The following is a 14,085-nucleotide window of genomic DNA, read 5'->3' as shown; positions in this document are numbered from 1 at the left end:
AGGTAAGTAACTGTGTGTAAGGAAAACCCAAGAGAGCAGGAGTGAAATGATCGTAGGAATTTATATATGGACCAGGGGAGAAAATATCAAAATGATAGATCTGTAATTGATCAATAATTCCTAAATAATGTTATATAAAACATGTATAATTGACATGCAATCAATTTGCATGAAGTACGTAAAAAAACTATTTTTTTTATTATTTCTACTGTTCATAACATTGCGTTTTAGTTTGAAGGAAAAAAACATAATAATTGCAATTACTCCTCTCCATTGTATATAATGGAATATGTATAATGATACAATCTCTTTTGTAATTAAAATAAATCATATTATTATATACCTAGTGTGCAGTTATTAATAGGTAAAATTTTGCATAAAGATATTTTAAGAGCTGTATATGTACACAATTCTTGACCCTTAGTACAAATTTTCAATATGCATAATAAATATATACTGTACATACTCTACGTATATACATACTGATTTAGGCCGGGCTGATCTTGCATATAAAGAAAATAATAAATGCAAGATATTTGTGACTGTATTACATGTGACATTTATTCTTAAAACTACTTTGGGTATTTAGCAAACGCCCAGCAAAGTGTTTTGAATACAAAAACTCTATAATTCCATGATGTAATAATGTAATCGCTTTTTTGAGTACCCTTTTCAGTATTGTTGAAAGAAAAGCTTTAACTCAACTATTTGTAACAAGGATTATGTACCTGTTAATCTCTTAAATTGTTAAGTAGAATTCCCAGGGGTAGACATAAAATTCGTCTCGTTCATTGATAGGGTTATCAGTTTTCAGTGTCACGATGGAGGTCGTTAAATTAAATTGCACCACAATTAACCACAGCAATATATTTTATTTTCTTATTAAAATTGTTGAATTTCGTGTTTAACTTTGTATTTAGTAGTTGTTGTAAGTTTTCAATCAAATTGCAACAAGCTTTTTCTTGGTTCCATTTAAAATGTATTAGAACCGTTTCAACAATTTCAGTGAGAATATGAAGTAGGTGGCGTAGGTTGAATGTAAATCTATTATTGTACAAGACTGAGCTCTCGTTACAACGATATTATGGAATGTGACCGAGTTAACATTTTTCTATTATTCATATATACATAAACTATTAAACAGATTTAAAAAATCTTTTACTATTAGAAAGATCTATGAGTACTTACAAATATTTGTATAATAATTAATGACTAGTCGTGCAAATTCGATATATGCCGATGGTCATGGAATAAACAGGGATTTGTGTTAGGTAAAACATACGAAGCCAATCAAATTAAAAACCTAAATATTTTTTACCAATTCTTTTCAAGCAAAAGTAAATCAGGACTTTCTGTCTTTTAGAAAATGTCTGCGAAGGTTATCTTTGACTTAAAAAAAATGTTTTGTTATTTGTTAGCTGCTTCATAAATATATTTTTAACAGGTTATAGGACTATTTAATATATAGTCAGTTGTTCAATATTATTAATAATTGATGTAACAATCAATGGGATTAATACATGAAGAATATAATTTAGGTACAGAGGCTCCAGTTTAATTTCTCTCTTAACACCATAGACATTTAATCCTGGATAAATATTTCAATGGAAAGGCAAACCAATCACAGGGAACCGCTAGTAAAGAAATTTACAATCAAAAATTGAGTATTCAGTAATGAAATTCTGATATAACCGTCCTGCACTTCAAAAGATCCCCCGAACAAAACACATTATAACACAATTTATAATTAACTCGACACAATCCATTTTGACACAATATCAAACTGATATCGGAATATCAAAAGAGCATAGATCATTGTAGCGATCGCATTCAAAGCTGTTAAGGGCGATATTAATAAAAAGCGAGAGCGCGTTCGCGGTCCGACGGTTCCCAAAGCGACGTGGTGCGCGCAAGCGAAACGAGACCTTATCGACGCCGCGACAATTAAATTCATTTAAGCTTTGATCCATTCCAACAATGCTCTTTTATCTGCCCTCCCGCTCCTACACAGCCCCTTGGGAGGTTAATCATTATTAATATTATAGTTTAGTTAGCTATAAATGAGGCGTCGACAACTTGTCTAATATCGTAGCGAGCAAATAGTCGCGGTCTGACTGGCACGGAGCTAGTTCAATATTTTAATGTCTATTTCTAAATTACTATCTATTTTAATTTTATGAATCTTATCAAAATACTACAATTGAATGGATTTTCTTTAGAATATGCAAATTTTTATCAATAAGACAGTCTTTATACCAAAAAGACAGTCAAATACTTTTAAATTATTGCATTATTTCAAATGCTTATAATATAATTTATAATTTAAACTCTATTTCAAGATCATTATTAGGCGTTATGGATTTGTACATAGTAATCGTACCTATCATCATGGCTGGTTGACTCATAAAGAAATAAAAACCATATGTTTTAGGCTGAAGTTAGTTAATATAGTTTTAGTTTATATTAATTTCATTTATAATTTTTAATTTATTGAAATTTGATTATTAGACATAGTAAAGCAACAACAAATTTAATATGGATTTACCTACCCACCTATTTTCTCTCAGGTAATGCAAAAACAGAGTTATACGAGCCTGACAAAAATAAAAATCGTTGCAACACACTTAAAAATGTTAAAGTGAAAATGCCGGCAAAATTTTCGCCGTTTTTGATGGCCAGATGGACAGAAAGACCCTTACTTGAAACAACCCAGTGGAAAGAAAACATACAGGACGCCCGCCACAAACCTGGGAAAATTAAATAAAGAGAAAGCTGGGTAAAATAATAGAGAAGATGAGAGACAAATTTAGTAATTTGGAGGAGGTATTTACTTCGTTAATGTAATCCTTATTATAATATTGTTTTTTTTTTACTTTATAATATTAAATAAAAAAGGTTAATTTTGTGTGCAGCTCTTAAACTAGACAGCGGTATATTAGCAATTCGCTGAATATTTCCATTGTTTCAAAGCTCGTTTGCAGGCAACGAGGACTAGCGACACTACAACCACTTATCACTGCTTATTACATTACGAGTACAGGGTGTGGTAAGTAATGGCGTTGTAAGTAATGAAGTGGAAGAAACTACCCAGCAGTGTCCCTGAGAAACCCCTTTATCAGTCAAGGAAATTTCCGCATAATTATCTCTTTTTCATACTTATACTGTGTTCAACAGCCTTAGGCGTTTCCTTTTTTTTTTGTCAACAAAAATTGACGGCGTGTCACACAAAGAATGTAGACCAACTTGTATTTTATAATTAATAAATGATCACGAAACAGACAGAGAAATCTGAGTCCACAAGTCCTAGAGGTTGGAACGCCGTCTTACATAGTTTTCGACTTTTCGGCGTCACTCTGACTTTGATATACCTAGTACTGTCTCACAGAAAACCAGCGTAAAGTGATACAATGGCTTCATCACAAAAGTATGAAAGTGTAGTATGATTAGAGATTACTTTACATACGTCTCCTCTGAGAAGAATCGCCCTCTAGACAATCATCAGAACATTCAGCATTCGGTGGTGGTCACATAGGCTTTCTTCTCTTCTTTCTTTTTAAAATTTATATTGTGACAGGTTTCGATCTCGGACAAGCAAATGTTTAATCGCCAACTATTTAAAGCACCATGTATTCATTAGATTTAGAAGAGTTCGTTAGACATTACCGCACATTCTAAGAAGTAATTACTCCTTTTACGTGTTGTACCTCCCTGGGAGTGGGAGGGCTCATTTAAATAGTAACGCCTTTCTTCACAATTGGATCTGTTCGACTGAAAAACGAATACATCTCGAAACTCATTACGCAATTGTTTTCTAAATCAGAATTATATTAAATCTTTTATAAGCTTGTTACCTATACGAATAAAGTATATTTTAATTGAGTAACTTTATTTGTATATAGCAATATACTTTAATTGTTGTTTATAAACCATTATTTTTCTTCATTTTATCTTTTTTGTCTTTGATTTAATTTATCCCTATTATTTTTTTTATAACAAAATCAAAGCTAAATAGTTTTGTAATACACAAAATATCAGGGACAGTTACAAGTAAGATTTGATTTTTTTTTTGCTTTCGTTCAGTTCCATATATATCGATAACGCAGCACTGCTGAAGTTATAAGTGCATGTTATGTTGTTTTTCCTAAAAACTCTCGAAAACGTAACGCAACGTACGATAAACTATGATTCATTCAAATTAAGCAAATAGTTTGGGAACATAAATATTGACGACACATTTAAATTAAAGCAGGCGTAACCCGCATTCAATTATAAATATTATATTTAAATATAGCTATTTGATTAATTGTATTTACGTCACTAAATTATACAATAATTAGTCATTTAGTTAAACGGGAATCCCAAAGAAGATGCAAACATGTGACAGGAATCATTCTACGCTACACAACTAAAAATAGGCAAATTTAAAAGACAAAACCTAGCGAATCCGTTGCTATCCTTAACTAAAACAAAATTTAAAATTAAAGAAAAGCAAAAAAATTGCCACAGCTAAGATGATATAATTTCCAATTTATAAATATATACTACATACTACGCAACAAAGTTAAAAGAAAGTACAATATGCTGATGATTTTAAATTTTTACAAACAATTGTATTATTTAAACTCAGTAAATCAACCAGAATTCCCTATAGATTTGTCTTAGTCCAATAGAGCTATCACCTCATTAGGCGACCGTGGTTATGAATCACGGCCCACACCATTTGCCCCGCGTCTTGTATAGCCCTCGTGGAGTTGCCAACACGCTGATCGAAGCCAACAATAGGTATTTAAGCACTCAACGAGTGAACCCTTTTAAGGCTGCGAGGGGAAGAAATGACTCGATAAAACACGAATAATACGTATTGTGATCGAGAGTTTAATGTGTCGACGTCTGAAGACGGATCAATCACAAGTATCGATTAATGTATTGTTGTGTAATGGACGTGTAATGTACGCGCTAATGGCGCGGCATTATTGGATTTCTCATTTTCAGATTTTTGTTCAAGCTCCACGTAGGATCCCGGATAAAACTCACTTCAAAATTACAAGTTTATAGATTTAATATTTTTCAACTGTTCCCATGTTTCGCGTTGTATGATCTTACGTCATGATTGTTAACCCATGTACGCTAAAATACCGTTTTGAAAATAGCAATACGTGACACAATTAGAAATACATATTGTTGATTTCTTACAGTTGTTGTATGTTGTTGCGAAGATGATCTAGAAATTTAAAACACTAAATAATATCGAATTAGATAAATTGCAGTTAGAACGAAAAGAATACGGCACACATGCTACGAATACGTGACTAACAAATAACCAAAGGAAAGTAGAAGATAATTCAATTATGTCTATAGAACACGTTGGTATGAGAAGTACACAGAAAATAATTTTCACTACTTCTAAGTTTCTATATACGAACAACTTGTTATCGAATTAAGAAATTAATTGCAAACATAAGTGATGAATGAAATGTATTTGTAAATATAGAAATATGTACGATTGTAAATCCCCATCGCGCTGAAACAAAAATAGTGTGCGTTGAGTGCGCCATACATGTAGCGGCCGCGGGGGAGTCTCAAAATACACTCACTGCTAGCCACCGTGAATAACATCGACATCTGATTCATCACATTGTCGGATATAATACCTTTATGGCTAACCTCATTAAAATTATTGCATAAATCTCCCAGATTTACTACAACATTAGCACAAGATCACAAATATAGAGCTCTGACCGTCATTGTTTACACATATGAGCTGAGCTTGTTTCAGTAAAATGAGCTGGGCATGTCACGATTACGTTGAACTGCGCGGGAGTCGGGTATTATTAGACGGCGACGATTTTTGGTGTGCGGGGGTGAAGGGGGAGAAATCCCTGTGTATAGTGAGTTAGAACTGCGATGTTCCTATGACGACCGTCGACACTAAAATAGACGTACCGGAGGCGGCAGCCCTCTTTACTATTTATGGTAGTGAGAGGCGTTAGTCAGATGGGCTATATTCGGCCGATGTAATAGGAATGCTGAATGTGATGAGATGCAAGGCGCTTCTGCAGCCTTGCATGCCTGGGCACTTTTGTTGATTGCAAGTGTAATTTTTAACTATTGTCAGTGTGTGTATGTAATTAATAATCTAACTGGTGTGAAAGGATATTAGGTCGAGGCGAAACTAATAAAAAGCAAAGTCAGCAGATGTATAAAAAGAAATAATATTGTAATTACAATAAATAAATTAACCGTTTATTTATTAATTACATTTTGGCTTGAGATCCATAACGATCCCGTGTATAATAAAAATAAAAAAGAAAATTAAATTTATATAAATTTTACAATAAATTACATTACACGATAGATGGCGTTACAATAGATGTTCAGTTCTGTCAGGTATCACTAGGCACAACGTACGAAATGCTTGCGTTCCCACCGGACACGAGAGCACCACCACACACGCACTAGCACCCCCTTTCCACTCAACATTGCGCTTAGAAGCACTTGCGGTGGACGATTCCGGGGCCGGACTCGTCGTACTCCTCCTTGGAGATCCACATCTGTTGGAAGGTGGACAGGGAAGCCAAGATGGAACCACCGATCCATACGGAGTATTTCCTCTCTGGGGGAGCGATGATCTTGATCTTGATGGTTGAGGGCGCGAGGGCGGTGATTTCCTTCTGCATCCTGTCGGCGATACCAGGGTACATGGTGGTACCACCGGACATAACAGTGTTGGCGTACAAGTCCTTACGGATGTCGACGTCACACTTCATGATGGAGTTGTATACGGTTTCGTGGATACCGCATGATTCCATACCCAAGAATGAAGGCTGGAAGAGAGCCTCTGGGCAACGGAATCTTTCGTTTCCGATGGTGATGACCTGACCGTCGGGAAGTTCGTAGGACTTCTCAAGGGAGGTGGAGGCGGCAGCGGTGGCCATCTCCTGCTCGAAGTCGAGGGCGACATAGCACAGCTTCTCCTTGATGTCACGGACGATTTCCCTCTCAGCGGTGGTGGTGAAAGAGTAACCCCTCTCGGTGAGGATCTTCATGAGGTAGTCGGTCAAGTCACGACCGGCCAAGTCCAGACGGAGGATGGCGTGGGGCAGGGCGTAACCCTCGTAGATGGGGACGGTGTGGGAAACACCATCTCCGGAGTCAAGCACGATACCGGTGGTACGACCAGAGGCGTACAGAGAGAGCACAGCCTGGATGGCGACGTACATGGCGGGTGAGTTGAAGGTTTCAAACATGATCTGGGTCATCTTTTCCCTGTTGGCCTTGGGGTTAAGGGGAGCCTCGGTAAGAAGCACTGGGTGCTCCTCAGGGGCGACACGCAGTTCGTTGTAGAAGGTGTGGTGCCAGATCTTCTCCATGTCATCCCAGTTGGTGATGATACCGTGCTCAATGGGGTATTTGAGGGTCAGGATACCTCTCTTGCTCTGGGCCTCGTCACCGACGTAGGAGTCCTTCTGACCCATACCGACCATCACACCCTGGTGGCGGGGTCTGCCCACGATGGATGGGAAGACGGCGCGGGGTGCGTCGTCACCGGCGAAACCGGCCTTGCACATTCCGGACCCATTGTCCACTACGAGCGCTGCTACATCGTCGTCGCACATTGTGATTGAGTTTGTGTGTTGGGACGCGTTGGAGTTGACTCTACGGCAGCGAGACTGCGAGTGCGGCAGATTAAGCCGCTCTGAGCTTATATACCGCGGGCAGCCGCCGCGGCGCGAGCCATACAAGGCGCGCGCGCCGGCCGCCCTGCGACACCTACTGACCAGCTTCTACAATCATTTAACGATTGTTTTAAGCTTTGACAACCTCTTCTTTTGGTCCCAATAAAGCTCAAAGTCTTCTACGGCTCTCCCGGGACCCGCAAGAGGTCGTAAATCGCAGTGCCCGCCCGCCCTTAGTCATTTCAGGCGTTGCCGACCGCCCCCGCGCAGCTACGCAACATTTACTTAGACGTTAATAATTATTCATAATTAAATAATATTATAAGTAATCCCTTTTAATATGAAATAACAGAAAAATACAAAAATCTCAGTTCTCATAAATAAAATTCAAAACAAATTATTATTATTGTTTTGATTCTAATTTCTTTTTAGGTTCTTTATTAATTTGCATTCCTTTCTATGACTAAGGGTCTAAGCGAAGCATGTCTTAGACAAAAATGATTGCCATCTAAAAATCAAGGTCATCTTATGTATGAAGCACTGTTCAATCAGTATTACACTTTTTAAACATCAAAAACCATTTTAACGTTTTCATTTATATTAGCACGAAAGACTACGACAAAATATCTATGCTACGTTTTCCAAAAACTTTTTTGTACTGTACAGACATTTCCGCAAGGAATCAAATCCCTGATATCAACATAATAATATTAAAGGTAGTAAAAAAGTATTCGATGGTCCAGTAATACATAGGATAATTTCATTAGGTAATATTATGATAACTAGGCCTCACATTTTCCCATTCTGCATCTCCTATTTACTGTATCGCCTCATAGAAAAAATCTAATCTCTTATCTTATCCCTTAGACGAGATCATCTGCACAAAGTACTGGTCCTGCACATATGAACCATAATATGAAACATATGGCATGAAGCTGCAAGTGCAGAGTGCATTGGCCGGGTATATTTAGAATCAGGTGGATTACGTGATTTTGAGTTAAAAATACTTTTAGTGCATTTCATACAACTTATAGCGTGAATTTCACTGTAATGTTGGAGGCCCTTTTTGGTGTTTATTGGATAACATTTAGAAAACTTTTAAGATAAAAACGAGACTTTTTTACAATGTGTCAATTCCATTTAGTGATAGTGCAATCATTTTTGTGTATCTAGCTTGGGGCAGACACATTTATGCGTTTGTTCCAATTATTATTTTTCATAACGATCAGTACCACACACGCTGTGACACCCATATGTCAAACACTTATTGAATTTTGACATACCGAAGTCAAGCACTTGAGTCTCGTTTCTGAATTACACTCACAATTATTCCTCACGAAATTTTCCACCGTACAAGCTGCAACTGCAAAATTAATAGTTGCAAGCTTCGACTGGACATTACCCACTACACTCATATTTGTCTAAATTATAGGCATTTTGATATTGTGTTGTCATTACAGGCATGCTATGCTGGCTTCACAACCCGAGTAACAGGGGTACTTGCAACGTCTGTTAGTGACACCTTAACCTTTCCCATTATATTTTACTCCCAGATCCTGCTACCATTTATTTGTATATCATATGAACAAAATTATTACCAAATATAATTGCAAATTGATCAGATATACATTTCAAACGACATTAATCGTATCAAACTAATATTAACTCATATATTTTCATTTATCTAAATGCTGTGCAATTATGACCATTAGTTAGTCGTAACACAAACGTCCCAACGGACAGATAAACAGACATAGCCAACGGCATTACGTGCACATTAGACCTTGTTTATTTAAAGCAAAACTAAGGAGTTTCGCTAATTTTGATCATATATATTGAGGTAACCTGCATGAAATATAGAATATATAAAATTAGAATCATTTAATATAGATTTCATTTTTTTTGACGTTCCTAAGTGTACATAATGTTACCTATATGAATAAATGATTGATTGATTGGTTTTAGGTTATGTTAGTTTATAGTCATATCTTTAAGTATGTATAGTAGTTTATATATAAGCGTTATATTAACACTTATATATTATATATATAAGCGTTAATACTATATGTGTTTATTTTTAGTGAACACAATTCTATTGTTACAGATAAAAGGCTGTACAAAGTATCTGCTTGATAATGATTATTAAAGTTTATCTCCAAGAAAATATTCATTATAAAAATAAAAAAAAACCTTTTATTCATGTATTCATACATTCGTTGATGTAAAAATATATAATCTGCACGTTTTTGACGTGTAATAGCCTCTTTTTTATATCTGATAGAGACCATTATACATTCCTTTGTACTTCCAGATACGATTGGAAACGATTGGTATTCCAGATATATTTAAAAAAAAATAAAACTCTGTTTAGGTCTCAAACAGACTGTAACGGAGAGAAGCGCGGGCTGAAAGTTCTATGACATAACCGCTTTATGCTATTTTTTTTTTATAGAACAGGGCGCAAACGGGCAGGAGGCTATATTAAGTTAATACAGTGTTAACGTAAGCGAGGATAAGACTGCTGGATGGAGAAGATGACAGTATAGTTCTTGATGCTTGATATTAGTGTTTTAAATCCTTTTTGTGCTATGCCAACCTTTAGCCTTTCTAAAACTATTATACCCTGATGACTACATAACTTTCAAAAACTATAAAAAAAAATATTTAAGAGACTTACATGTTAGGTTAGAAGGAATAACTCACTAGGAAATTGTTAGCGAAACACACCAAAATTACTTTAATTTTCAAAACTAAGTTTGAAATAAATTTATAAAATTAATAGTATTAGAAGGTTAATAAAACAACAGGAGGTTAGTTACACAGTTTCTTAAGTAATAATAGAATAAATTGTAACTTTCCTACTTCTTATTTTATTTATTTATAGAAATAATGTCATGAAATAAATGATTATCTTGATAAATTAATTGTTTCGTTCTGCATAGTACATTTGTTTAGTGTGATCTTTGCGTGCCTATCGCGTGCCGGCCGCGTGCCGCCCGCAATCACTGCACTAATTGACTAGCTTCTACTACACTCATGGACAAATTTAGTGATACTTTATTGACAGTCTTATGAAGGCTTATCAATATAAACGATGCGAAACACAGATGAAATAAAAATCAATAGTAATACAATACATATTTTATTTTCATGTTAAGTATTATATAACAACCCATTTAAGACAGTCCTAAAATTTTAATTAAGTTTGTGATGTTTAGCTGAGTAATTATTAGCCACAGGAAACAAACTATTTAAATTTGTTTCGAAATTCAATTTTCTTTTAGTTAATTTTTAATTCCTACTGTATGTATTTATTCTTGGTTATATAAATAAATATATTTCTATTTTTTTTATGAAACTGAAGAATACTGCTACTTCATACTATGATTATAAGACTCATAAAACACGTAGAGGTACATTCCTGCACTTCAACATTACCATGACATATAGCAAAATGCATCATAACTTTCAATCAATCACAAATCAATCTATAAAAACGGAATAAAAGTCGAGCATTCAAACACAACAAACACTAATTTTAAATAAATAAGAATAACGAATATTGAATGAATGTTTTTTATTTGTTTTTCTAATACGGTATATTCAGGACGCTTGAAGCGTGTACAAAATACATGTCTCGCAGTGTATCGCTGTAATCCCTTAAAATGATCCCTTAGTGAGTTAATCTATCGTCCATTGTGGCGCGCTCGGCTCGTTGGTGCCACTAATTGGCGCTAGTTGCTCTTTCGGGGCCAATATTGCCGGTGTCGCGTGCCGGCCGCCCAATTTGCCGACTTTGACATCCCATGCGATTCCGTTAATATTGTTAACTTTTTGTTAGTTCATTATATTAAATTCATTTAGATTTTCTAAAGGGAGGAAACGTTTGTCAAAAAATCGAATAATTTAATTGATTTTACGAGACATTTGAACCGGAAGAATGTAATTGAGTAGGTATTGTAGGTAGATAATAATATTTTTAGGTGGTATGAATATTTTTTTTTTAATTCTTGGTTTTAAGTTATACAAACTTTTTGGGGCATGGGAAATAAAAATAGGATTGATGATCTTTTTTAGTAACTATTTTTGTGCTTACCAAAGCTAAAAACACAACAATAATTTCACCGTTATTGGAACTCGGGACCTACGGAGGCGATAGTTTACAATTTTCCAAAAAAAAATTACTCAATACACTATCACTTTTATTACAATCAATTAGCAGTTAGGGGGTGTCCATAAATAATGTGAGGTTGTTTTTAACTTTCCTGTACCTCCCTCCCCACCTGGTGAGATGTCGTGAGATTTCATTCAACCCCCAATCTCACGTGAGATTTTTCAAGTATACTTAAGTAAGTATTAGTATGTATACAAGTATAATCTTAAGTAAACGCGTTGGATTGTTATTGTAAAAAGATAAAAAAAATTGTACTTTTGAGCTCAAATAGCATAAAATAAGCGAAATGTTGGGCGTTTAGGTATGGAGTTCGTCTGATATTACCAAATATAATGTCCTATTTTTAGGTATAATTGAATCTGAATTATCGTTTAATTTACTCTTTCATCATAATATTATGTGTATAAAATGTATTGCTATAAATTTTGTATGGCGTTCCCACGGGATAGCCAGTGTGTGTGAATGTTTGTTGAGACAATACGAGCCTGTCAACTGACATTATTTCATTTCGGATTTATTATCACACAAATAGAAGGGATATTCTTATTTGCAAATTATTAAATATAAATATATTCCCCACCCAAACTCAAGATTAAAAAAATAGTTAAAGCTCAGACGTACCTAAAATTCGATAATATTTAAAAAAAACACCTTTATCTATAAAGAATGAATAATTTCAAATTTATTATATAATGGCATTAATAGTACGTGTATAGTCTTCTAGATTTCACCAGCGTTTATAAGTCTGATTGCTTTTGTAGACTTATTGTGATACTCAAATACTTTAGCAAAGGCTGGAAATCAGTGATTATATTTCAGTTATAAAATTATGTAGAGCGCGTGGGTGCTGCCAGTCGACTTACTGACACACTGAACGAATTCTAAATATTCGCACGGATTTATTCCCCAATATTTACATATTTATGTTTGGAATGGTCTAATGATTCCGTTGGGGACTGGGCTGGGTTCTTAATTATATAATTATTGTATGTATCAAAGATACAGCAACCTGAGACACGGGCGTATTGATAAGATAATCGTAGATACACAGGCGATCTGACCTTTTACCCTTTACCCTACACTTTCTGTACGATGACCTTCAAAGAGGAAAATTGACTTTGAAAAACTATGATTTATTCATTTTTTTTAAATTTTGAAACAAATTTATTTCTTTAATAGACTAAAATGAAAAATCTTGATTGAATCATGTGTTTCTTGTATAGTATTATGTTACTGTAAGAATAGGAAAAAAAGGAATAAATGAGAAGGGAACATGGAAGAAATAGATTTATATATTTCTTTCGAGTCATGCTGTAGTCTAATTTTAAACAATTTTGTAGATCACATAATCTCTAAATGTAAACCCAATTTAAACTCAAAAAAAAAATATTTTTAATGATCTAAACTTATTCTACTAGATATCCAGCACAGATTGACTATTGACCACTCTCGAATCAAAAAAATTAAGATTGAGAACCTAATAATTTTAAAACTATAAAAGTATTCTTGATTTAATAGAGTGGGACTATTTTGTCATTACAGAGAGAGACATTTATTTATTTTTTTTGACGATATTAAAATGTTAAACCCCTTTAATTGTATACTTTTAATAAAATTACTGAATATTTCGTTCTTTGGCTCTCATTATCAAAAGTAAAAAATATGTATGCGACTTCAAAAATAGAAACTGTGTTTTCATACCAGCTAATCTTTCCACGTCATTACATATAATTAGTTCAATAGGCCTTGCATTTCACACGTAATTAGATTTTTATACTTCCTGCAGGAATTTTTTTTTTTAAATTAAGAAAATTCAGATGTTCCAATAAAGTTTATATTTATTATTATAACACACATGACAACGTTAAAATAGACATAGATAAATTATAATAATGCTATAAAAATGGTATTTTATTTGCCATAAACAAATCTGGTGGTCGTTGTCGAAAGCTCAATAAGTCCATAATCAGCGAACATTTGAGCGCGGGCCGCAGCTCTCACCAAATAAGTCGTTACATCCCTCACATTCTGCAACGAGCTATTAATATCTACGCAATCTACTCGACACGCTATTACACACCCAGAGACTAGCGCGTAGAATACAAAGTCTATTGCCGCTAGCCGCTCACCTGCCGGGCTATTACAAATTGTATTTGGCTACCGTAAACAAGCGAGGAATTGCGACTCTATGTCTTTTTTCCTTAGAGTTTTCTATGATGGAAGGCTGCATGTCGC

At 34.7% G+C, this 14,085-nt stretch overlaps 1 protein-coding gene across 1 annotated transcript; it reads right to left on the bottom strand.

The window, feature by feature from the left end:
• Nucleotides 1–6,196: 6,196 nt before the first annotated feature.
• Nucleotides 6,197–7,699, bottom strand: LOC110992674 (actin, muscle). The gene has a single exon (XM_022258587.2). The coding sequence runs from the start codon at nucleotides 7,614–7,616 to the stop codon at nucleotides 6,486–6,488; it is 1,131 nt and encodes a 376-aa protein (XP_022114279.1). The 5' UTR covers nucleotides 7,617–7,699; the 3' UTR covers nucleotides 6,197–6,485.
• Nucleotides 7,700–14,085: the final 6,386 nt, after the last annotated feature.

The sequence above is a fragment of the Pieris rapae genome, chromosome 7, assembly GCF_905147795.1.
Source record: "Pieris rapae chromosome 7, ilPieRapa1.1, whole genome shotgun sequence".
NCBI classification, from domain to species: Eukaryota; Metazoa; Arthropoda; class Insecta; order Lepidoptera; family Pieridae; genus Pieris; species Pieris rapae.
This window is presented reverse-complemented; position numbering and strand designations above follow the sequence as displayed.

Bases quoted from the DNA above. Each gene is read 5' to 3' on its own strand.
- LOC110992674 (XM_022258587.2), bottom strand. From the start codon at position 7,616: ATGTGCGACGACGATGTAGCAGCGCTCGTAGTGGACAATGGGTCCGGA.